Source organism: Phocoena sinus, chromosome 1, assembly GCF_008692025.1.
Source record: "Phocoena sinus isolate mPhoSin1 chromosome 1, mPhoSin1.pri, whole genome shotgun sequence".
In the NCBI taxonomy this organism is placed as follows: Eukaryota; Metazoa; Chordata; class Mammalia; order Artiodactyla; family Phocoenidae; genus Phocoena; species Phocoena sinus.
In genome coordinates this window covers 135,820,627-135,846,292 of record NC_045763.1, presented here as the reverse complement: position 1 = coordinate 135,846,292, position 25,666 = coordinate 135,820,627, and the positions used below count along the sequence as shown (strand labels likewise).

Here is a 25,666-nt window from a genome sequence, read left to right as displayed (position 1 = left end):
GCCCAGTGCTCTGTGATGGCCTAGGTGGGTGGGATGGGTGGAGGAGGGAGGTCCACGAGGGAGGGAATGTGTGTATTCTTATGGCTGATTCACTTCACTGTGCGACAGAAACTAGCACAACACTGTAAAGCAATTATTCTCCAATTAAAATAAATAAATAAACATTTATTTTTTTAAAAAAAGATAAAACAAAATGATGATGAATGACTGAAGAGGAAGAGTGCACTTTAAATTGACTGGTCAAGGAGGTTCTTCTTGGGGGAATAACATTTGGGCTTAAATTTGAACGACAAGAAGGAGCCAACCATGAGAATTCTTTGAATAAGCTATTTCAGTGACCAGCATGGGCAAAAGCCCTAAGGCCAGAAGCAGTTTAGGAAGGAAATTGCAAAGAAAACGAAAAATGGAAGCCACCTGGCTGATATGAGAGTAACGGACATTGGCTATGAGTGGGTCACAAATTTAGCCCTGACCTCCCTGATGGAAGTACTAAAAAGAAACCTAGTCACGGCTAAAATGCACCCTAGAAAACAATGCTGAGTAGTGACTCGCACAAAAACCATACTTTGCATAATTATTTATAATACTCAAAAATCAGAAGTGGACTGAATTAGTCTAACAATAAAGGGACAGTTAAACAGGCTACAATGCACGTTTAGCTAATAGATTACTTATGTACCTATTAAAATTGAGAACTATAACATGTAAATGTATTTATGCTATAATGTTGAGTGGAAAAATGGAATATAAAATAATGATTACTATTTTATATAAGCCTAAAAACCCTACAAAACCCTCATCCCCAACATCCAATAAACTAAACTGAAAGAAACTCATATCAAATTTCTAAATTGAATGCATTTGAATGGTGGCATTACAGATAATGTTTTTTCTTCTTTTCTCTTTATTGTGTTTTTCAGATTAAAAAAAAGTAAGGAATAATCCACGTATATGTTAGCAACTGATAAGTTATTTAGGTTAAACAGACAAATATGGTGTAATAAATGTGTATGGCATGTATAATTAAGAGTTCTGAGGGAAAAAACATAAAATTAGGTGTATAACTATAGCTACATAAACCAATGTATCTATATGGATGAAAACACCTCCTGCTCCATCCCACTGCAATCATCTCCCACCACAAGAGAATTCTTTAAAAAACATATATCTGATTGTGGCAGTTCCCTTTAGTTGCTCCCCAGTCTGGACATTGCGTCCAGACTCCTGCACATGCCTATGGGTCTCCACCTTAGTTTACTGTCTACTTCTCTGACATCATTTGCCATGCACCAATTCCAGCACATCCTCTATTATGTAGCCAAACACCACTTAAAATTCCTCATATTTGAGATATTTCATGCTACTCTCCCTTTGCCTGAAATGTCTTTCTTTTCTTGTCTGTCCAGTTATAGAACTGATCTTCCTTCAAAGTTTCATGCAAATGCCACCTCTAGTATGGGGCCTTCTCTGATTACCCCAAACAGAGATGAGCACTCTTCGTTTTGCATCTCTACCACACGCTGCAAAATTTTCTAGCAAATATGACACAGCACTATTATTTTTCTCTACATGCCTATCTTTCATACTGTCTACAATGATTTCTTTGAGGGCTCATTCTATGTTTTATTTTTGTATTCTGAGAACCTAGAATTGTCCTTGGCATCAAATGTTTGCTGATTAAACAGGAAACAAGCAAACATACCTCTACTGGTCTCACCCAAGCCAAAGAACAGGGGATAGCCTGAGCTGGAAGCCTGGTGTAGCAGCACCTGCAACAGATAATCAAATATACGAATATTTAATCATATTTCAAAACTGCATTTTATGGAATCTCTTATCCATTCCTTGATTTAAGCTTGTCACACCATTTCAGAGTATTTTACTCATGCATTTTAAAATTAATGTCTTACACTTTAAAGTAACCTAAGCAATACACTTGTAAAAACATAATAGTCCTTGAAAACCATGCAATTAAAATATAGGTAGGATATGTATAACTGAAAATAAATAAAATATAGGTAGGAACAGTTCAACCTTCATGCTATATAAATGCAACTCTTAGCATGACCCAAAGAATGATTTTCTTAACATAAGATTGAAATTTAGTCTCATGGTTCATTCAGATTCACGGTCATGTGAAAGAAGACGTGAGAGATTATAATCCAACTGTGATTATAATGACCAAATGACCATTTGCCAAACCTGCACTAAGATGAAAGGGGGTGGAATGGAGGGTAGGATGGAGGGAGAGAGGCAGGAGAAAAGGAAGAGAGATCCTAAGCCCACAGAGTTTCAGCATTACAGCTCAAAACTTAAGTTGTCCTTATTCAGTTTATTAACTCACTTGAGGAACCTCAGGGAGGACTTCTGAACAGTTCCAATATTTCCAAAATCTGGATAGAACACTTCAACTTCCTGTTTCCCAAGAATTCGATGGATAATGACCCGATACCACCACTTATCCTCAGAAATCCTTACACAACAGAGATGTCCCGGTTGGATAAAATACTCTGGCATGGCATATCGATCAGAAACCAGCTGATTAGAATAACAGCGCCTGCAGAATTCCATAATACACAGAAACCCACAGGGGAAGAAAAAATTAAAGATCATTTTTATTGATGTATCAAGAGCAGCAATGTCTTAGCAAAAAGCAAAGAAAAAAACCCTCACTTTTTCTGATTTGGTAATGCTTATTATTAATACCAATTAACTTTCTTTTTCTTGTCCAAATCCCTTCTCTTTATCAACAAACTTCTTCCAATAGAAACTTACTAAGTGATTATTATGTAACATTATGCCAGGTGTTCTTGGGTGGGAGGTGAGTATATAATGTGGTAAAGTTAGAAAAAAACTTTTGGAGAGATACAAAGTAAATTATTCTTGTATGTGGCACCAATGTAAAAATCAGACATTTGTTGTACATGAATAGATCTAAAGTAACTGAAAATGTAAACATTTTACATAGTGTTTACTAACAAAGGACATGATTTTTCACTAGAGAAAAGATAATTTAGAGCAGTAGCTCTCTAAGTGTAGTTCACAAATCCCTGGGACCCTGATACCCTTTCAAAAAGTTCCTAAGATCAAAGCTATTTTAATATTTTAGTATTATTATGAAAATAGTTATTTGCCCTTTTCACTATGTTAGTATTTGCATTGATGCTGTAAAAGCAAGGGTGGGTAAAATTCCCGGTGCCTTTGCTAAATCAAGGCAGTGGCATCCAACTGTACTAGTAAACATTTATTTTTCACTGCCATGCATTCACATTAAATAAAAAAGAAAGAAAAAAGAGGCTACTTTCACTTAAGAATGTCCTTGATAGGGCTTCCCTGGTGGCGCAGTGGTTGGGAGTCCGCCTGCCGATGCAGGGGACGCGGGTTCGTGCCCTGGTCCGGGAGGATCCCACGTGCCATGGAGCGGCTGGGCCCGTGGGCCATGGCCACTGGGCCTGCACGTCCGGAGCCTGTGTGCCGCGGCAGGAGGGGCCGCAGCGGTGAGAGGCCCGCGTGCCAAAAAAAAAAAAAAAAAAAAAAAAAAAATAAGAATGTCCTTGATAAAGCAATAAAAATTATTAAGTTTATTAAATCTCAACCACTGACTATCTTTTCAATATTCTCTGTAACAAAATGCAAGTACAAGTAAAATACTTCCCAAGTTGTTTTAATGAAAAGCACTTTTGCATTTCAGTTGTGAACTGAATTAGCTGCTTTTTGTGTGTGTATGTAGATTTATTTTTACTTGGAAGATGAACTAGACACTATTTTCATGGAACACCATTTTTGCTTGAAAGGCCACTCACAAACTATGTTTATTCAGACTTGTGTATTTGCCACACATTTTCTCAAAAATGAAGCAAGCTTGCCACTTCAAGGAAAACACTGACAGTATTTATTGTCAATGATAAAATTCAAAAGCTTTCAAATGAAAATTAGGATTTTGGCAACGCTGCATCCACCACCATAAACATGACAGCTTCCTAATACTTAATACTTTTCTGATGCAATCAGTGATACTATTAATGAATGTGATTTTTTTAAAGCTATATTGTGTGATGAAACATGTCAACATCTGGAAGATCTATATAACTCAGTGAACCAGTATTTTCCAAAAGACCAATACATGATGTTTTAAAATCGCAGATGGTGGTAAAATTCAGGACCAGTTCCATTGAGTCCACACTGAGAAGTTCCCTATGCTTACTTTAATGTTAAGCTACTGCTGTCTTGAAATTCTTAATACTTTTTAAACAAGGAGTCTTACATTTTAATTTTGGACTGGAGCCTGCAATTACATAGCTAGTCCTGGATCCATTCAAAGTGCAAAGGCAGAAAATGAATTTTAACATAGTAGAGTTTGAAAAGTTCAAATTCCACACTGAAACTAACTTCAAGAAACTACCACTTGTGAAGTTTCAGTATACTATCAAAGAGTATTCACAATTTTCTGAAAAGGCTATTAAAATACTCCTTTTCCCAATTATGTATCTGTCAGAGGCCAGATGTTTTCATGTACTTCCACCAAAATAAAGTATTTCAAGAAATTAAAGACAGAAGCAGATACTGAAATCCAACTTTCTTCTAGTATGCCAGATATTAGAGATCTGCAAAAATGTAAAACAGTGCACTATTCTAATTTTCATAAAAGTTATTTTTCATAAAATGTTATTTATATTCAGAAAAATGAATTTATCATTTTTAAACAATATTTTTTACAGTTTTAATTTCTATATGATAAATATTGATAAACAAAAGTTCTCTCGGGTCCTTAATTTTTAAGAGCCCTGAGACCAAAATGTTTGAGAACTGACTTAGAATGAGATACATGAAAAACACATTGAAAACAACAGATTCCTACCTCATTTCAATCATCATGTCTTCAAGTAACTCTGATGAATCCCTGCTATAGATTCGGATGTAGAATTGACTAGGAGAGATGATACACTCCACAAAGACCCCCACGAGGGTACTGGTACCTAATGGGGGTAGTTTGCATAATTTCTTGTCCCGTACAGCATCAGGTGGGATATCATGATTTGCCATTGCCAAGTTGAGCTGTGAGTTGTTAATTTCTACTTGCTACAAGTTAAAAAAAAATCAAAGAAACCACTATAAATCTTTGAGTAACATTTCAAACTCTATGACAACGTTTCTTAAAATAATTTCATGAGTCACCTTTATCAGAATCACCTGGCAAATAATAAAAATGAAAATTCTTAGGCTTTAGCCCAGACTCACTCACTAGAAGTGAGGCCCAAAATTATGCCTTTAAAAAAATTCCCTAGGTGATCCTTACCTACATTAAAATATTAAAAGTACTGTCTTACGATATTAGGTAAAGAGTGAAAAGTGTGTCACACAACTGCCCTATATAAAATTGAAAACATCGTACTTCAAATACTTAGGCTGAACTAAGAGTCTCATTCTACCCAGTTCTACCAACAAAGGCAACTTTAAAGAATGGATTAAATTTCAGGGCTTCCCTGGTGGCACAGTGGTTAAGAATTTGCCTGCCATTGCAGGGGACACGGGTTTGAGCCCTGGTCTGGGAAGATCTAACATGCCGTGGAGCAACTAAGTCCTTGTGCCACAACTAATACTCAAAACTTTTAAGTACTTTATACTTTTAAGGCTTAATACTGAACCTGCGCTCTACAGCCTGTGAGCCACAACTACTGAGCCCACGTGCCACAACTACTGAAGCCCGCGTGCCTAGAGCCCGTGCTCCGCAACAAGAAAAGCCACTGCAAGGAGAAGCCCGCGCACTGCAACGAAAAGTAGCCCCCGCTCGCCGCAACTAGAGAAAGCCCGCACGCAGTGACGAAGACCCAACACAGCCAAAAATAAATAAATTTATTTTTTTAAAAAAAAGAATGGATTAAACTTCAGACTAGTCTTCCCATCAAAAATACGGTTTCTCAAACACTCTCATTCTCAAATATATTATTTTCCTTCAGGCCTTTCTATTGTCCTCTAGAAAATATAGCAGGCTCTCCAAACAAAATGTTTTCCTTCCATGAAAGAAGCCAGGTGTAAAGGGCAGAAGACAAGAAGAGTAAGCAATTAATTCCTTAGTAACTACAAAATAAGTAATAGGAGATGAGAATACAAAAAGGGAGAAGTGTGTGTGGAGATATAATAAAGGAGAAAAACAATAAAAGCACCCTCTAACTGAGGCGAGGTGCAGGGGCAACCTGCAGCAGTGCTGAGGCATACAGCTACAATAGAGCTCCTCAATTCTTCCCTCAAAAGTCCTGGAGGGTTGTGAAGCCTACTGAAACACATGGACAGAGAATCAGCAATGTTATCCTGAGACAACTGTTAAATCTTCGAAGACAACTGAAAAGCCTGAAATGAGACTCAAGGAAAGCTAGTTATACAAAAGGCTGAAAACCAGAATAAATGCTGCATAAGGTGACTTCAGACCAAAGCTCTGGTCTAGCCTAAGAAATCATACATCTAGAAATAAGACCTTTCTCAAACAGAATTTTTGTCTAAAGAAACATTCATTCAGTTACTTTCTATAATGCTGAATCTCCAGGACACAAAGCCATCAAAGTTTACTCACCAGCTGTAAAGGCTTTACCACCAGATTAGGCTTCTTGCAAATCTTCTCTTCTGGCTCTTTGTGGTTTTCTGAAGGGCAATCCTGTGTAGTCTCCTTGATAACAGTAGTAGACAGTGAATTTCTAGGGGGACTGGACACACAAGCCTTGGCTTCTATTTTCTTATCTGATTGAACTAAACATGAATTTCTGACTGATGACACAGCTCCATCTGAAATGACCAATAGAGGAGCCTATGTATATCTATTAAAATAATTTGGAAACTGTTAATAAGCACATTCTATGTGCCAGGCACTGGGCAGATAATGAAAGATGAGAGATATGAACCTGTCTTTGCAGACCTTTCAGTATGGAGAGATGTAACAGAAGTTCCAGATGGGAACAAATCTTACGTTATTTATGTTGGGGGGGGCAAGTCTGATAAGGTTTTTTTAACTTTGGTGAAAGGTTTTATTTTACAACATCCTGATTTCAATTTATTTCTTGTTCAGTTTTAGCTGTGAACATTCATTTGCTGCTTAATGTACAACGTATGTGACTACTTAATAGTCCATAATACCATGCCTTAATTTTTAGGGAATTCCCAAACCAATCACATATTTTGACCATACAATCATACAAATGTACACGTGTATGATGATTATAGGAGGCTGACACATTAAAACAGACCCCAGACAGACATAAAACCATAGTGGCTCCTAAAGAAATAAACTAGTAACTGTACAAAGATGTAGGTACAAGAATATTTACCACTGTATTTTTTATAATGATAAAAAAATGGATACTTTCTACATGTCCATTGACAGGAGACTGGTTAAGTAAACTATATAATACAGTTACATAAAATAATTATATGTAGTCAAAAAGGAAGAAATAAACTTGTATATACTGTTATAGAAAATTACCTCTATGAAGTATAAAAAGCAAGGACTTATATAATATTTATACAATACTGTTTTGTGGAAGAAAATTATACATATGATAAATAATTATAGAGAAGAGGTCCAGAAAAAAAACACTAAAACTATCACTACTAGTTACTACCTCTGCATTGCTGGAATTGTTTAAACAAGCAAATACTGCTTTTCTAATTTTTTTCTAAGCGCAGCTAGGCTCACATATACATTTTAAAAAGTCTGGAAGGCTATATAAAAATTTTAATGGCATTTTTGGTGGGAGTAAAATGTAGAGAAATATTCACTTTTAACTTTTTACTCATCTGTGTTATCTGAATTTTTTAGAATGAATATAAGTTATTTTAATCAGAAAAATTAACAAAGATACATTTACATTTTGTAAAAAAAAAAAAACCACAGCTGTCCACTTTAGCCACTTGTAGAAACTTATAAAAATATAAGTATCATACTGTACTATAGATGGCAAGACATTACCATTATGGGAACTGAGGAAAGAGTATATGGGATCACTCTGCGTTCGTTCTTAATAACTGTAAGTGAACCTACAATAACCTCAATAAAAATTTCAAAAGAAAAAAACCACTAAGCCAAACAAAAACAAAAGTCAAGTGCCCTAAATGCAATGTGATATCCTGGAGTAGATCCAGAAACAGAAAAAGAACAAAACTGATAAAATCAGAATAGACTCTGGAGTTTAGTAAATAGCAATGTACCAATGTTAATTTCTTAGTTTTGATAAACATATCATGGTAACGTAAGATGTTAAAATTAGGGGGAAACTGGATGAAGGGCATATGAGAACTCTGTACTATCTTTGCAACTTTTCTATAAACCTAAAATTATCTCAAAAATAAAATGTTTTTTTTTAAATTACAACTGCTGAGTCTCAATGCACACCCATTTATTCTGAACGTCCATATATTTCAAAGAACCTCCATATATTTCTAAAACGAGTTAAGAACCAGTGAACTATCTAGAGCTTCCCCCTCAGAACACCATTTCAGAAATTTTATTTCTTCAGAATTATTAAAAAATCTGGACAATGAAGAAAGCAAACTTAAAAAACTCAGATTTTAATACAGTAACCTCATTGCAACATATATCACCAGAAAGGAGGTCATTATATACAAAACATTTCCAAGGCTAATGTGTGATCTGTTTGGTTGATGTGGTTACAATAATGCCTATTTACATAACCAGTGCTTTCTTTTTCCCTGTTCTTACAAAGACAATTAAAAATCAGGTTTGCATCATATTGTAATTCAACTCACCAGGTGGTAGAGGCTTCATATCAGCATCAAACACTAGCAAGTCTTGTTCTCCTTCCCTGACCTCAACATGGAGAATGTCACTAAGAGCTCCAACAAGCTCGGTCACATTTAAGAAGCCCAGTTTTTTGGGTGAAAGTTGCTCTTTAAAAATTACCTGTCACCAAAGCAAAACCAAAAACAAAAAAAAAACAAAACAAGAATATAACATATACATATGCCCATGGACAATGCTTTAATTTGGACTTAGCCAAACTAAATTTGTAAGGGTGAGTTAACTCAGGCATTACAACAAACCCTTGCTTCCATGCAAGTATAATACAAACCAAGAGACCTATAATCCCTCACCATAAACTTCTAGGCCAACTTCAAGTTCCTTTTACAGCATATGTTAAATTGAAAAGAAAATTAAGGGACATTTTTACCTCTCATTTTTCACAATGTCTGATTATAAAGCAAAAAGTCTTTTTTAAAAAAGAGGGGAGGGGCTTCCCTGGTGGCGCAGTGGTTGAGAGTCCGCCTGCCGATGCAGGGGACACGGGTTCATGCCCCGGCCCGGGAAGATCCCACATGCCGCGCAGCGGCTGGGCCCGTGAGCCATGGCCTCTGAGCCTGCGCGTCCGGAGCCTGTGCTCCACAACAGGAGAGGCCACAACAGTGAGAAGCCCGCGTACCGTTAAAAAAAAAAAAAAAAAAAAAAAAAAAAAGAGGGGAACACACAAAATACAAAAATCATAATAAAACTTGATATTTCTCTATTTTCGGAGAAAGAATATTCACTACCACTTTCCACATACAATAAAATACTATTTTTAAACATTTCCTTAAAAATGTTATTATTTCACCCTGGAAATTGGGATAAATAGGCAGGTGTCAATGTATTTCCTGTAACTGTCTGATTTTCTCGCCTTGGAAAAGAAGAAGAACTATACCAAATACAGATAGAAGAGAATATATACAAGATAGATAACAAGTATGTTTGGTTTAAACTGCACAGTGAATTGGTAAGTTAGCCCTTGTTAATAAAGACGTCCCATTAAAATGTCTGAATTCTTAAACTTTTGTCTCCATAACCAAGGTAAAGCAGTAGAGCTAAGCATAGCTCTTGCTCTCTTCCTCTCGACTAGGTGTTAGTAGGAAATAAATCCCTGCTCTGACTTAATCACCTTGGGGAAGACCAACAGGAACACAGAGGGCAAACAGTTCTAAAGGACCGACCCTTGACAAAGGGTGGGATTTCTGCAGTGCATACATCTTGTTGGTGTAATGCTCTGAGACCCAACTCAACTCTTTATTGACTTCTCCCAGGACACTTGTAAAAATGGGGCCCAGCGTCAGTCAAGTCACGGTTTCAAGGGTCATTAGTATCACACCTATAGCCAATCACAGATATCCCAAGAGAAAAAGAACTGGTAGAGGACAGAAGAAGGGTGGTGGTGAGTTAGATTTGGTACTTCTACTTACTTCCTTGTACATTACACATTATGGCTTCTTTTCTTTTCATGTTCATTAGTCTCTAATGGTTTCTTTACCTTCTCGGTAAGTGCCCAGTACTATGAATGTCAGCTGAACACATGACTAGGTTGGGAAGGATTCTTTTTAATGTAAGTTATCAATGTTTTGAATAAGTGATATTCAGAAGTTTTAAACAGGTAAACAGCAAAAACTAAGTCTCCAGCCCACTCCCATCCCTCAGCTGACCAGGATACCACCTCCTTGGAGGTAACCATTACTACTAGTTTCTTGTGCAAACTATCACCAGCAGATTCTTGTGAAACTTTCCAGAAACTGTCAAAACTTGAACATGCATCATGCTTCAACATAATAGATTACACCTGTTGTATTTTTTATGAATTCATACGGAGGTAATTCCAAATCCTTATATGAAACACAGTTGAGTAATCCTATCTCAGAAGCAGTTTCTTTTAGTAAGTTAGTTTGGTCCATCCATTGATATGTGAGATACACTGCCCTAGGTCCTCTGTTATGCTATCTTCTTTATATACTCCCAACCATAAGCAAGAAGGTAACTGGTGTATTTCTACTCCCACTCTCTTACTTCTCTTCCATCTCCAATCCATTCTGGTTGTTTTATCTTTTCCTTAGAGTTTATATTTATGCCTTCAAATATATGTATATATCCTATTACATGATTTCATTTCCCCATGAAGTAGATTTTGTAGATGATACACTCGTAGTGCAAACACTTTATTTTCTGCAAATTGGCAGCTGGACCCAACGGCTTGATCAGACTCATGCTCCACCCCTATGACAAGACTATTGGTGATGCCATGTTCTAAAAAGAGGCACATATAATGTCTGGTTGTCTTTTTTTTTTTTCTCGGTGTCGTTAGGAGCCATTACTGGTCGATGCCTGATCTACTATTTTATTGAGAGGCTTAACATAGTGATATTCTAATTCTATAAATTCTTTTTTGTTATTTAGTTGGAATATTTTATAGAGATATGCTCCCCTCATCTGCCATTTGGTTAACCAGTCCTACCAGTTCATTCAGGGAAGTGAGGTAAGTGACTGGCTCTTTCTCTTTATTTACCATTTTCTAAGGTAATGAATTGGTTCTCTATCACCTTCCATGATAACCAATTAGTTTTTTAATTAATTAATTTATTTATTTATTTAGCGGGGGCTACTCTTTGTTGCGGTGCGTGGGCTTCTCATTGCGGTGGCTTCTCTTGTTGCGGAGCACGGGCTCTAGGCGTGTGGGCCCAGCAGTTGCAGCACGTGGGCTCAGTAGTTGTGGCTCGCAGGCTCTAGAGCACAGGCTCAGTAGTTGTGGTGCACGGGCTTAGTTCCTCTGCAGCATGTGGGATCTTCCTGGACCAGGGGTCGAACCCATGTCCCCTGCATTGGCAGGTGGATTCTTAACCACTGTGCTACCAGGGAAGCCCACCAATTAGCTTTTAATATCATATGAACACATAGAATTAAACATATTTGATGGGCTTCAAACCACCGCAATTATTATCCTTATTGAAACCTGAAATAACACTTCACATGGATTCCTAAGCCCTTCTAATGTGAAACTAGTCTTTAATAGTCCTTCCTGGTCTGGAATGGTAAGATGTTCCAGGTTCAATTTATGCAATTAGAAATCCTTGTACATACAATTAAAATTATCTCATAATTACTCCATATATCCCATAATTATTTTTTTTTTCTTTTCTTTTCTTTTCTTTTTTTTTTTTTTTGCGGTACGCGGGCCTCTCACTGTTGTGGCTTCTCCCATTGCGGAGCACAGGCTCCGGACGCACAGGCTCAGTGGTCATGGCTCACAGGCCTAGCCGCTCCACGGCATGTGGGATCTTCCCGGGCTGGGGCATGAACCCGCGTCCCCTGCATCGGCAGGCGGACTCTCAACCACTGCGCCACCAGGGAAGCCCTCCCATAATTGTTAATATGCTCTATATCAGGGGTGCCCAACCCCCGGGTGGCATACTGGTACTGGTCCGCGGCCTGTTAGGAACAGGGCCGCACATCAGGAGGTTAGCGGCGGGCAAGCGAGTGAAGCTTCATCTGCTGCTCCCCACTGCTCGCATTACCGCCTGAACCATGCCCACCCCCCATCTGAGGAAAAACTGTCTTCCACAAAACTGGTCCTTGGTGCTAAAAAGATTGGGGACTGCTGCTCTATATCACATTATTCAATAGTCTCAGAAAATCAGTACTCACATTACCATCACCAGAATAATTAATAAAAGCAGTTTACATTTTTTTCCTATGCTCATCCCTTCTCTTTCTACCATTTTGTGTAATTGTCCTTTATATTGTCAGGGTATATAGCCATTATATACTATATTCTCTCCTTTCTAACCCTCATTTGGTCTTAGTTTTATAAGTGGTGCTCATTTCAGTTCTTTTGTTGCTGTCCCTCAAGTGATTTTGGCTACCTGAAGTTCAGTAGACTCCTTGAGGTCTCATGGGAACAATGGATCTTCAATTCTTGCATGGCGGCAATAGCTTGTCTAGTTCTGTATAGGTGAAAGTCAATTTTGCTAGCCATAAAATCCTTGGCTCACTTTTTTTTTCCTTCAGTGTTTAAAATATGTTATTTTTTAAATCCCTTTTCTTCTAAACATGAGAATGTTTAGAAGAACACTGAAGGGGGCTTCCCTGGTGGCGCAGTGGTTGAGAGTCCGCCTGCCAGTGCGGGGGGCACGGGTTCGTGCCCCGGTCCAGGAGGATCCCACATGCCGTGGAGCGGCTGGTCCCGTGAGCCATGGCCGCTGAGCCTGCGCGTCCAGAGCCTGTGCTCCGCAACGGGAGAGGCCACAACAGTGAGAGGCCCGCGTACCGCAAAAAAAAACCCACTGAAAATGTTCTATAACCTAATTTTGTCTCCTTTATAAGTCACTTGTTCATTTGTTCAAAGTACTATTTTTTTCTTTAAGTCCAATAATTTGGTGCTTGTCACTCTGGGTTGATATTCTCAGGTATGCAGTGTGTTCTCTCAATATATAATTTCAAGTCTTCCATTTCAGTAAAGTTCACTCAAATTATAGTTTTCAACATTTGTTCTGTTCCATCATTGGTTTTATTTCATATGTTGGCTCTTCTCTGCCTGTTTTCAATGCCTGTTACTTTCGCTTCAATCTTTCTTGTTCATTTTTTCCTAGTATTTTCTTATGAAAATTTTTAAACACAGGAAAAGGTGAAAGACTTGGACAGTGAACATCTACCACCTAGATTATATAATTATTAGTATTCTGCTATATTTCCTTTATCATCTATATAGCCATCTACCTACCAAACCATCTTACTTTTTTTATGCATTTCAACACGAGCTGCAGACATCAGTACCCTTTACCCCAAAATATGTCAGTATGCACATAATTAACTGAGTTCAATAACTGTTAGCTTTTAAAGATAAAATTTACATACACTGAAATGTATAAAACCTAAGTTTATCATTCAGTTAGCTTTGATAAATGCATACTGTGTGCCGCAAACTCATATTTAAGATATAAAACATTTCCATCACTCAGCAATTTCTTTCTTTCCCAGAGAAAACCAACTCTCTTTTTCCACCATAAATTAGCTTTGGCTATCCTAGCAATTCAAATAGAAGGTATCCTACACTGTATACTCTTCTGTTCAGCAGCAAGCGTTTCTCAAATTCATCCATGTTGGTTCATCTATCAGTAGTTGATTTATTCTTAATGCTGAATAGTATTTCATTGTAAGAATATACCACAGGGCTTCCCTGGTGGTGCAGTGGTTGAGAGTCCGCCTGCCGATGCAGGGGACACGGGTTCGTGCCCTGGTCTGGGAGGATCCCACATGCTGTGGAGCGGCTGGGCCCGTGAGCCACGGCCACTGGGCCTGTGCGTCCGGAGCCTGTGCTCCGCAACGGGAGAGACCACAACAGTGAGAGGCCCACATACCGCAAAAAAAAAAAAAAAAAAAAAAAGAATATACCACAATTTCTTCATTCATTTTCGTACTAATAAATAATAGAGTTGTCTCCAGTTGTGGCTATTAAGCATAAAGCTGTTACAAATATTATTATACAAGTCTTTTGGGGAACAGAGGCTTTGATTTCTCTTGAATAAATAATTTTGGATCAAAGAGTATAATTCTGGATCAAAGAGTATAATTCTGGATCAAAGAGTAAATATACATTTATTTTATAACAAACTGTCAGAACATTTTCCAAAGTAGTACCATTTTATACTTGAACCAAAAACGTATGAGTTTAGTAGCATTTGTGTTTATTAATCACTCATACATCTACATTTGTGAAGTGTCTGTTCAAATCTTTTTTTAATGGAGCTGTTTGGCTTTCTGTAATGGAGATATAGAAGGTTCTCTATGTATTCTGGATATGAGTCCTTTTTCAAATGTATGATTGTATATATTTCTTCCCAGTCTGTGGTCTGCCTTTTAATTTTTAAATGGAGTCTCCTAAATAGTAAAATTTTGATAAAGTCTCATTATCAATTTTCTTTTAAATGATTATTGCTTTCTATGTTCTAAGAAACTCTTAAATATCCCCAGATTGTAAATAAAGTTTTCTTCTAGAAGCTTTAATTTTGAATTTTTCCCATTTATGTCTATGATATATCTCTAATTTTTGTACATGGTGTGAGGCTGGGGTTGAGATTCATTTTTTTTCCCACATAAGCAGTTGTTCCAGCATCATTTGTTGAAAAGATTTTCCTGTCCCCACTGAATTCCTTTGGCATCTCCATCAAAAATCACTTGAGTGCATAAGAACTGAACTCCTTATGTACTCTCATATATGACAAACTTATGGATTTGCCAGTATTTACAAATAGCCTACAAGAATTATGATGGGGACAATACTGAATCTATAGATTAATAACAATACTAAGCTTCTTACCCATGAATGTTACAGCTCTCCATTTAGTCTTCTTTAATTTCTCTCAGCAATGTTAGTATTTTTCAGTACAGATGTCTTATGTTTCTTTGTTAGATTTATTTTCAAGTAATTTGACACTATTGTAAATAGAATTTTAAAAATTTCATTTTCCAATTGTTTGCTGCCTCCATATGGAAATATAACAGATTTTTATATTAATCTATATTATACTAATCTATATTATATTATTTTTATTATTAATCTATATAATTAATATACAACTTTTTTATATTCTTAACTTTGGCCTTAATAAATTCACTTATTAGTTCTAATAGCTTTTCATGGATTCCTTAGTACATTCTATGTAGACAATCATGTTTTCTACAAATAATGACAGTTTCACTACTTCAAGTTTTTGTGCCTATTTTTTTCTTATTTTATTACATTGTCTAGGACCTAAAGTAAAACACTGAATTAAAGCCATGCGAACGGACATGGTAGCCCTGATTTTAGGGGGAAAGTGTCCAGTGTTTTACTATTAAGTATGACAAGCATAGGTTTTTCATAGCTATCCTTTACCAGGTTGAGGAAGTTCTATTCTATTCCTATTTTTCTGAGAGTTTTGATTACAAATGGGTATTAAATTTTGGTAATTCTTTTTCTGCATCCACTAAAATGATCATATGGTTTTCTTCCTTATTCTGTTAACATGGTGAATTATGTTAATTCCTTTTGAAATGTTACTCCAACCTTGTATTGCTGGGGGAAAATACCCTCTTGTTCACATATTGCTGGATTCAATTTACTATTATTTTGTAATATTTTTTATCCTATGTTATGATAAACATGATCTAATTGGGTTTTTTTGTAATGTCTATGTCAAGTTTTGGTAGCAGGATAATGTATTCATAGAAAATACTCCCCAACTCATTCTATTTTATGAAAGAAACAATGTATGATTAATATAATTTCCTCCTTAAAAGTTTGACAGAATTCACCAATAAAACCATATGGGCCTGCAGGTTTTTCTTCTTCTCCCTTCTTTTGTGGAGAGGTGTTTTTCTTTTGTTTTTTTTAAATAACAAAAATCCATTTCTTGATACTTACAGGGATATTCAGATTTTCTATTTCATCTTGCCTCAGTTGGGTAATTTGTGTCTTTTGAGGAATTTGTCCATTCCATCTAAGTTGTCAAATGATAGGCACAGTTGTTCATAATATTTCCTTATTGTCCTTTCAGTATCTGTAGAATTTATAATGATATAATCTCTTTCCTGATATTGGTGTTTGTGTCCTCTCTTTTTTTCTAATTTAACTAGTTAACGGTTTATCAATTTTGGTGATCTTACAAAGAATCAATATTTGGCTTTGTTAATTGTTGCTATTTTATTAATGTCTATTCTTGATTTTCTTATTTCTTTTCTCCTACTATTTTGACTTTACTTCGCTCCTCCCTTTTCTAGACTTCTTAAGGTAGACCTTCAGGTCAATGATGATTTTATACCTTTCTTTTCTTCTAATTTAGGCATTTTAGAGCTATAAGTTTCTCTTTGAGCACTGTTTTAGCTGCATCTCACAATTTTTGACATGTTATATTTTCATTTTCAATTGGAAATATTTTCAAATTTCCCTTGTGATTCTGTCTTTAATAAGTTATTTAGCTACATTCAATATCCTGTAATAAACCATAATGCAAAAGAGTATGAAAAAGTACACATATATATGTATAACTGAATGACTTTGCTGTACACCCAGACACTAACACAACATTGTAAATCAACTATACTTCAAATTTAAAAAATAAGTTATTTAGAAGAGGACAGTTTAATTTACAAATTATCTGGAAGGTTAATTCTTAGGTAATTCATTGTATCGATTTGTAATTTAATTCCATCTTAAAGAACATACTCTGTAAGATTTCAGTATTTTGAAATTTGTTGAGACTTATTCCATGGTCAACTACATGGTCCATCTTGGCAAATGTTCCATGTGTACCTGAACAGAATGTGTATTCTGCAGTTGTTGGGTACAGTGTTCTATAAAAGTCAAACAGATCATGATGGTAGAGAGTGTGGTTCAGATTTTCTATGTCCTTATTCATTTTTTTTGACTATTTTATTAAATGCCAGAAAGAGAAAACCCCTATAATTGTGGAGTTAACTCATAATTAATTGTCAACTTTTAGATCATTTATCTTAAAGTATTATTAGGTGAATACACATTTGACTGTTGTGTCTTCCTAATTAACCGTTTATCCTTATGAAATGTCCCTCTATCTCTGATAATACACTTTGCCTAGAATTCTGACTTTACCTGGTTTTTTTTAGTCACTTCGATTCTTTTATGCTTACTGTATGTATATCTTTTTCATCTTTTACTTTCAACCAATCTGTATCTTTTTACTAACAATGTATTTCATGTGGACAGCATTTAGTTGCATCTTTCTTTTTCATTCCATCTCATAACTTCATTAATTGTAATATATACTCCACTACATTTGTGAAATTATTAATATAATTGGACTTACAGATACCATTTTTTAAATTGAAGTATAGTTGGTTTACAATGTTGTGTTAGTTTCAGGTGTACAGCAAAATGATTGTTTATACACATATATATTTTTCAGATTCTTTTCCTTATAGGTTATTACAAGATATTGAATATAGTTTCCTGTGCTATACAGTAGGTCCTTGTTGTTTACCTATTTTATATATATTAGTGTGTGTCTGTTAATCCCAAACCCCTAATTTATCCCTCCCTCCCTTTCCCCTTTGGTAACCTATATAATCTATGTCTGTGAGTGTTTCTGATTTGTAAATAAGTTCATTTGTATCATTCTTTAGATTCCACATGTAAGTGTCATCATATGATATTTGTCTTTCTCTGACTTACTTCACTTGGTATGATAACCTCCAGGTCCATCCATGTTACTGCAAATGGCATTATTTCGTTCTTTTTTATGGCTGAGTAATATTCCATTGTATATACATACCACATCTTTTTTATTCATCTGTTGATGGACACTTAGGTTGCTTCCATGTCTTGGCTATTGTAAACAGTGCTACAATGAACACTGGGGTGCATCTATCTTTTTGAATTATGATTTTCTCCAGATATATGCCCAGGAGTGGGATTGCTGGGTCATATGGTAGCTCCATTTTTCGTTTTTTAAGGAACCTCCATACTGTTTCTCAATAGTGGCTGCACCAATTTACATTCCCACCAACAGTGCAGGAGTGTTACCTTTCCTCCACACCCTCTCCAGCATTTATTATTTGTAGACTTTTTGATGATTGCCATTCTGACTGGTGTGAGGTGATCCCTTATTGCATTTACATTTCTCTAACAATTAGCAATGTTGAGCATCTTTTCATGTGTCTGTTGGCCCTCTGTATGTCTTCTTTGGAGAAATGTCTATTTAGGTTTTCTGCCCATTTTTTGATTGGGTTGTTTGTTTTTTTTATAATGAGCTGTTTGTATATTTTGGAAACTGAGCTCTTGTTGTTCACATTGTTTAAAAGTATTTTCTCCTATACAGCTAACATTTTTGCTATTTAATTTCTGCTAATCCCATTTGTATTTTGTTTCTCTCAAACTCTGTTCCTTTGTTGTCCTTCAAGCAAAACAGCTGAACAGTAAACCCCATCTTCCTTTGAGTTTACTATTTTTCTTTTACTGAGTATTTTTATACAATTCCATTTTAATTTATCTATTGGCTTTATAGCTAACTCTGCATTATTTATTGTTCTATACATCCTTAACTTTTCAGTCTTACTGTACTACTCACATGAAAACACAAGAACCTTGCAAACTACAGTTCCATGTACTGCCCCTCCACTCATTATGCTATGGTTTTCACAAATATTACATCTACATGTTACAAACCCAATTATACAGTGTTATAATTTTTGTTTTAAACAGTCATATACTTAATTGATTTTTTAAAAAGTCTTTGATATATACCCACACATTTACCATTTCCTGTGCTCTTCAATCCTTCCTATAGATTCAAATACAATCTGGCATCATTTCCTTCAGCCTGAAGAATATCCTTTAGAATTTCCTATAATGCAGGGCTGCTTACAATTAATTACCCATTTTTGATTATCTGAAAATACCTCTACTTTACCTTCATTCTTCAAAGTTCTTGAAAGATACTACCAAGACACTATACTACTGGAAATAAAAAATTGGGCAGAGTGGGGTTTTTTTGAAAACTTTAAAGATGTCATTTCACTGTCTTCTAGCCTTTACTGTTCCTAATGAGAGGTCAGCCGTCATATTTAACATTGTTCCCCTCTATGGCAATGTGTCATTTTTCTTTAGTTGCATGATTTTCTAATTACTTTGAGTTTTCTGCAGTTTGACTACAATGTGCCTGTGTAAGATTTTCTTTGTATTCATTTTGTGGGCTTTTCTGGGCTTCTTAAATCTGTAAACGCTTTCATAAAATTTACAAAATTTTCAACCTTTATTTTCTCAAGAATTTTTTCTCTTTTCATTTTTTCTCCTTACCATCTTTCTCTCATCACAATTACACAGATATCAGGCCACTTGGTATTGTCCCACAGGTCTCTCAGACTCTGTTTTTTTGTTTTTTTTTTTTTGGCCACACCACACGGCTCACAGTACCTCTCAGTTCCCCAACCAGGGACTGAACCTGGGCCACGGCAGTGAAAGCACTGAATCCTAACCACTATACCACCAGGGAACTCCCAGATTCTGCTTTTAAAAAAATTTTTTTTCATTTATTTTCTCTCTCTGTTCTTCAGATTGGATCATTTCTACCAATCTGTTCTGGGGTTCACCGATGCTTTCTTCTGCCATTTCCAATTTGTTCTTAAGACACTGCAGTGAATTTACTTCAGATATTTTATTTTCAACTCTAGAAAATCATTTGACTTTATAATTTCTTTTTCTCCACTGAGGTTTCTTATTTGTTCATTTAGTGTGAACATATATTGCTTTACACTCTTTTTAATGTGGTTTTAAGAATTCTTTAAAACCTTTTTGCTAACTTCAACATCTGCATCATCTCAGGATCAGTTTCCATTATTTTTCTCTTCACCAAGGGTCACATTTTCTCTTCACCAAGGGTCACAACAAAAACGTGGGTTCTTGTTTCTTAATCTATCCAGTAATTTTGGTTTGTATCCTGGACATCATAATAGGTAAGCTGTAGAGACCGTGGAATCTTTTACAGGCCTTCTAAGAGTACTGCTTTTTGCTTAGTTTTAGCTGGGAGTCAACTTGACTAATCTTAAATTCTGACTCCCTGTGGTGGGCAACAGCTGAAATAGATTCAGTTCTTTTAGCCTTACTAGGCTGCTTTGAGTCTGCCCCAGGCATGTGTAGTTCAACAGTCAGAGATTTGAGCAGAATTTATGTGCAGAATTTGATGCTCCCTCTCTGTAGCTCTCTCCATCCTATGATTTCTCCCCTCATTTTTCAGCTGCTTATGTAGCTCCAAATCAGAAGCCGGTAAAACTTCTGATTTCTATCCAATCTCCAATTCCAAACAATGTATGGGGCCTGCCATCAGGCCAAAATCCAGGCAAACAAAAAGGTGCCATTCCCTTCTCCAGGTGCTGACTCCTTTCCAGTTTCTGCCTGCTTTTGGACAATTTCTAGTACCTTCAGAGAGTGATTTTGCATATTTTGTCCAGAACTTATAATAATTATCTTCACGATTGTTCCAAAATAGGCTACTCAGACATAATATTACCTTAATTTATTTGCATGCCTGGGTTTCTCACTAGATTTCAAAAACCTTAGTGACAGAGCCTTTTACCCCTAGATCCCCAGTGCCTCCCTCATTTATTTTGACTTTCAAAATGCTCCTCATTTTTACCTACCGTTTTTCTTAGGGCATTAGCTGTTATATTTTTTGCTCTTGTAATCTTTGAAGTTTAATCTTCATTTCTGAAATGATTTTTCCTTTTATTTATAATTCTTCCCTGAGTACTGTTCACCTTATTTCCAAATTCGTGTAATTCAGATTTATGTTGTTCTTTCATGTTTTGTAACACTTTCTTAATATATTTTTTTGAAAAAGTAGGTTTCAGTTTTGATCTTTATTAGGGACATGTCTTTCTGACATGCTTTTATTGTCAGCAGATACATTATTCTGCTCCTTATTCTCTTGTTTTCTTAAGACAATGATGCAATTTGACCCTGATCCTCTTCTGTTGAAATTCACGAAATTGTGAAATTCATTTTCCTGACTTACAGGACATCATTCTGGATTGCTTTCTGCTTCACAGAGCTCCTCCTTCCACTGTTTTCATATACTGTTTAAAAATACAGTAGGGGGCTTCCCTGGTGGCGCAGTGGTTGGGAGTTCGCCTGCCAATGCAGGGGAAATGGGTCGTGCCCCGGTCCGGGAGGATCCCACATGCTGCAGAGCAGCTGGGCCCGTGAGCCATGGCCGCTGAGCCTGCGCGTCCGGAGCCTGTGCTCCGCAACGGGAGAGGCCACAGCAGTGAGAGGCCCGTGTACCGCAAAAAAACAAACAAACAAACAAAAACCAGTAGGTTAATTTTGAAATTTCCTGGCTCTTTTCCCTTAATACTACTTACATCTAAGACTTCTCTTTTTCTACTGTCCGTATCCTGCTCAATTTTTCATTACTGTCTGTAAGGGAGCTCTGGCTGGTCAGTTTCAAGAATTCACAGGAGCTATGATGCTCCAGCCCTATTCAACTCTTACCATGAAACATTCTCTGCTATTAGATAAGTCAAATTATCATCCAGTTTCAGCTGCTGTTTTCAAAATGGCTTGCTGTACATTCTAGTGAATACCTGATGGCTATTTTGCAATTCTTTTGTCCCTAGGTCCATCAGACATTGGCTCTCTTGCTTCCCTGTTTTCTCCTGGCACAGACATTGATATTGTGAGGCTCTTGTGGCTGCTGCTGCTTACTCTCCAGCAATTCTCCATTGGAGATATATTACCCAATTTTGTTATAAATATTGTCTGTGGATTTTTTGTTTTGCTATCTAGTTTCTCTGACTGTTGTTACGTGGCACTTCAGGAAGATCCACAAACTATGCTGCCACTGCACTATCTTCCCTTCGATTAGCAATTTAACAAAGGACCTTGAAAGAATGGCAGGCGGGTGCCCAGGTATTTCAAGAGGACAAATCACACAGGTAGCTTTTATAACATGTTGGATAAATAAAGGGTTAGTAAGTGTTACTACAAGTTAGAATTAAGGTTAAATTAAATCTATACTTATTATATATTTCTAATAATAATGTTGAATTTCTGCCGAAGTCTTTTTACTAAGAAGGGCAAAGAGCTTCCCTGTGACATTAAAAGCTTTGTTTTACAGATTCACAGACTTAGAGAATGAACTTATGGTTAGCAAGGGGGAAGGCGGGGTGGGGCAAGGACAGATTGGGAGTTTGGGATTGACACGTACACACTGCTACACTTAAAACAGATATCCAACAAGGACCTACTGTATAGCACAGGGAACTCTGCTCAATATTCTGTAAAAACCTAAATGGGAAAAGAATTTGAAAAAGAATAGATACATGTATATGTATAACTGAATCACATTGCTGTACACTGGAAACTAACACAACATTGTTAATCAACTATACTCCAATATAAAAACAAATCCTATTTTAAAAAAAAGGTTTATTTTAATTTCTCCAAGATTGTTGACTTTTAATCTTAACTCCATGAACTTTTATTACAGGAAGCTACTTTTGCTAAAATGTTAGTTGTAGAAAATTATTCACTTTGAGTTGTGAATGTAGCATAGGAAGTTTATTTTTACCCATAAATTTTGTGACAGTTAAGTCATATTCTATTAATTTATTACTCTATTTTACACTTTATTCTTTTTATTTATTTATTTATTTATTTTTGGCTGTGTTGGGTCTTCATTGCTACGTGTGGGCTTTCTCTAGTTGTGGTGAGTGGGGGCTACTCTTCATTGCGGTATGCGGCCTTCTCATTGTGGTAGCTTCTCTTGTTGCACTGCATGGGCTCTAGGCGCAGAGGCTTCAGTAGTTGTGGCACACAGGCTCAGGAGTTGTGGCTCGTGAGCTCTAGAGCACAGGCTCAGTAGCTGTGGCGCGTGGGATCTTCCCGGCCCGGGGCTCAAAGCCATGTCCCCTGAATTGGCAGGCAGATTCTTAACCACTGAGCCACCAGGGAAGTCCCTACACTTTATTCTGTAATTAACAAGTGACTTGACTTGTTAATCCAAAAAACATCAAGACTCTTTGTTTTAGCTTTCTCTCATGGGCCTATTTGAAATAAACTTTTTGGCTCTAAAAGATTCATTTCTTTAAATTCACAATGTGAAATTAAGTTTTCTCCATCACTGAGGGATGATATGCATCTTTTCTAAGTTTTCTTTTTTTATTCTACTATGAGTTTTAACAGTTATCGAACAATTACTATGTGGCAGGCACTGTTCTAATTACTTTATTTTAAGCCATTTAAATTGACAAAACTCTATAAAGTAGGTAATACTATTCTGACTTCACATATCATCTATGAAATAGCACATAGAGGTGATGTATCTTAACCATTACGCTATGCAGTATCTCACAACATCTGTGTTCATATGTACAAATATGTGATAGTGTCCATGACATAGTAGTTAAGAGTTAGGATAATGAAGCCAGACTGCCAGGGTTTCAAATCCTGGCTCCACCCATTATTGGCTACCTGACCCTTAGGCAAGTTACTTTTCTGTGCCTCACTCTGCTGTGAAAACAAATGAACTGCTATAAGAAAGGCATTCCAAATAGAGACTGGCACGCCTAACCATTTTTAAAAATTGGGTAGATGGCAGTATCTGAATTATCATTCTGCAATGTGATTTTTTTTCACTAAAACATAATTGTTCCAAAAATGATTCATGTTGCATGGATGAAACCTAGTTCATTTATTTTATCTGCTACATATTACTCCATTGTATAAGTGTCGATCTCAATTTATTTATCCATTCTCCTACTGATAGCCATTTAATTTGTTTCCAGTTTTTTACTATGCTGCAATGTGCATGTCATATGTATGTCTTCATGTGCACATGTTTAAGAGTTTCTCTAAAGTGTATCTGTAGAAGTATTAATAGAACTCCTGAACCATCAGGGGTGCACATCCTCAAGTAAAGTGATCTTGCCAAAATGCTCTCCAAAGGGGTTTTGTCCCACAAGCAGTGTATGAGTTATTCTGTTTCTCCATATCCCCACTGACACTTAGTATTAACAGACATGAAAAATAACTTTTATTCTAATAATATAATAATAGTGGTAAAAATATTCTTCCTATGCATAATGAAGTACTTATTAAGAATCAGATTCTTAACTCTTTTAGTAAAGAAGAGGCCACCAAAATGCAAAGCAAGATGTTTAAGTTCTAGAGCATAGACTTGGAGGATCCAAGGAATAGCAACAAAATTTCTATCAATCATAAGCGAGCCATAAAAAAACATGGCTGGTGAAAAAGAAAACACTCACCTCAAACTCTCCAAGCAGTTTAGAAATAAGTAAACCCTCTGGAAACTTGGATACAACCTAATAAATAGAAAATTGAAATACAATATAAATAAACACCACTGGAATGCTGGGTGACAAAATATCAAAATAAGAAAGTATAAATTTAAAAAGTAACAAGGCAAAAATAACATTATTATTGAGTGAATGAATTTAAGTCACAGTATTGTTTTAAAAATCAGTTTCCAGGTGTTTTTTTTTTTAATATTTATTTATTTGGCTGCACCGGGTCTTAGTTGTGGCATGCGGGATCTTAAATGCGGCGTAAGGGATCTTTAGTTGTGGCATGCAGGATCTTTTTAGTTGAGTCATGAGGGATCTTTAGACGTGGCATGTGGGATCTTTTAGTTGTGGCATGTGGGCTTTTAGTTGTGGCATGCAGGATCTAGTTCTCTGACCAGGGACTGAACTTAAGCCCCCTGCACTGGGAGCGCAAAGTCTTAACCACTGGACCACCAGGGAAGTCCCAGTTTCTAGTTTTAAAAAAAGTTATAACAACCAAAAAAGGCAGTGAATTCCAACATTTCCAGAGTTGAGAAATCATTCTCGCATAATACTGAAATGCCACAACTCCCCAGAAACTCCTAGACATAGTTCTTTAGCTCAGCTAACATAATTAGCTTTAGCTCACATAAAATAAATATTCTATGGCATAATTTCAAGCATTCTAAATGGCAGAAAAGAAATGCAATGCACACTATAGAAAATGTTGGAAAACATAGTTAAGCAAAGATAGTAGCCATTGTTGTCCATATGCACATAAAAATACCTTTACTGAATATGAAAATAAGGTCATTACTTCTCCAGCTTTTTAGTATCATATCACAGACTTCTTTCCATATCGGTAAATATAGATCAACATGTTTCCTAGTGAAACTGAGCAGGACCCTGTTGGGCTCCTGGGCACAGAAGCCTTTCCATGTCCCCCGTTGCTTGTAGGGAACAGACTCCAGCCTCCATGACCTTACTGAGTTCCAAAGGGCAGATATGAACAGCTGCTAATCCGGGAAGGGAAGGGATGCAGAGTCAAGGGAGAAACAGCCAAGAAAAAACAGT

At 36.4% G+C, this 25,666-nt stretch overlaps 1 protein-coding gene across 1 annotated transcript in view; it reads right to left on the bottom strand.

Moving 5' to 3' along the window:
- TDRD5 (tudor domain containing 5) overlaps nucleotides 1-25,666 on the bottom strand; it is a 97,659-nt gene that overhangs the window by 35,417 nt on the left and 36,576 nt on the right. The window contains exons 6-11 of the mRNA XM_032642105.1: nucleotides 24,575-24,631; nucleotides 8,755-8,908; nucleotides 6,569-6,741; nucleotides 4,859-5,079; nucleotides 2,345-2,557; nucleotides 1,703-1,769 (exon numbers count right to left, since the gene is read on the bottom strand). Coding sequence (XP_032497996.1) covers nucleotides 1,703-1,769; nucleotides 2,345-2,557; nucleotides 4,859-5,079; nucleotides 6,569-6,741; nucleotides 8,755-8,908; nucleotides 24,575-24,631 — 885 coding nt within the window. The remainder of the gene's footprint in view (nucleotides 1-1,702; nucleotides 1,770-2,344; nucleotides 2,558-4,858; nucleotides 5,080-6,568; nucleotides 6,742-8,754; nucleotides 8,909-24,574; nucleotides 24,632-25,666) is intronic.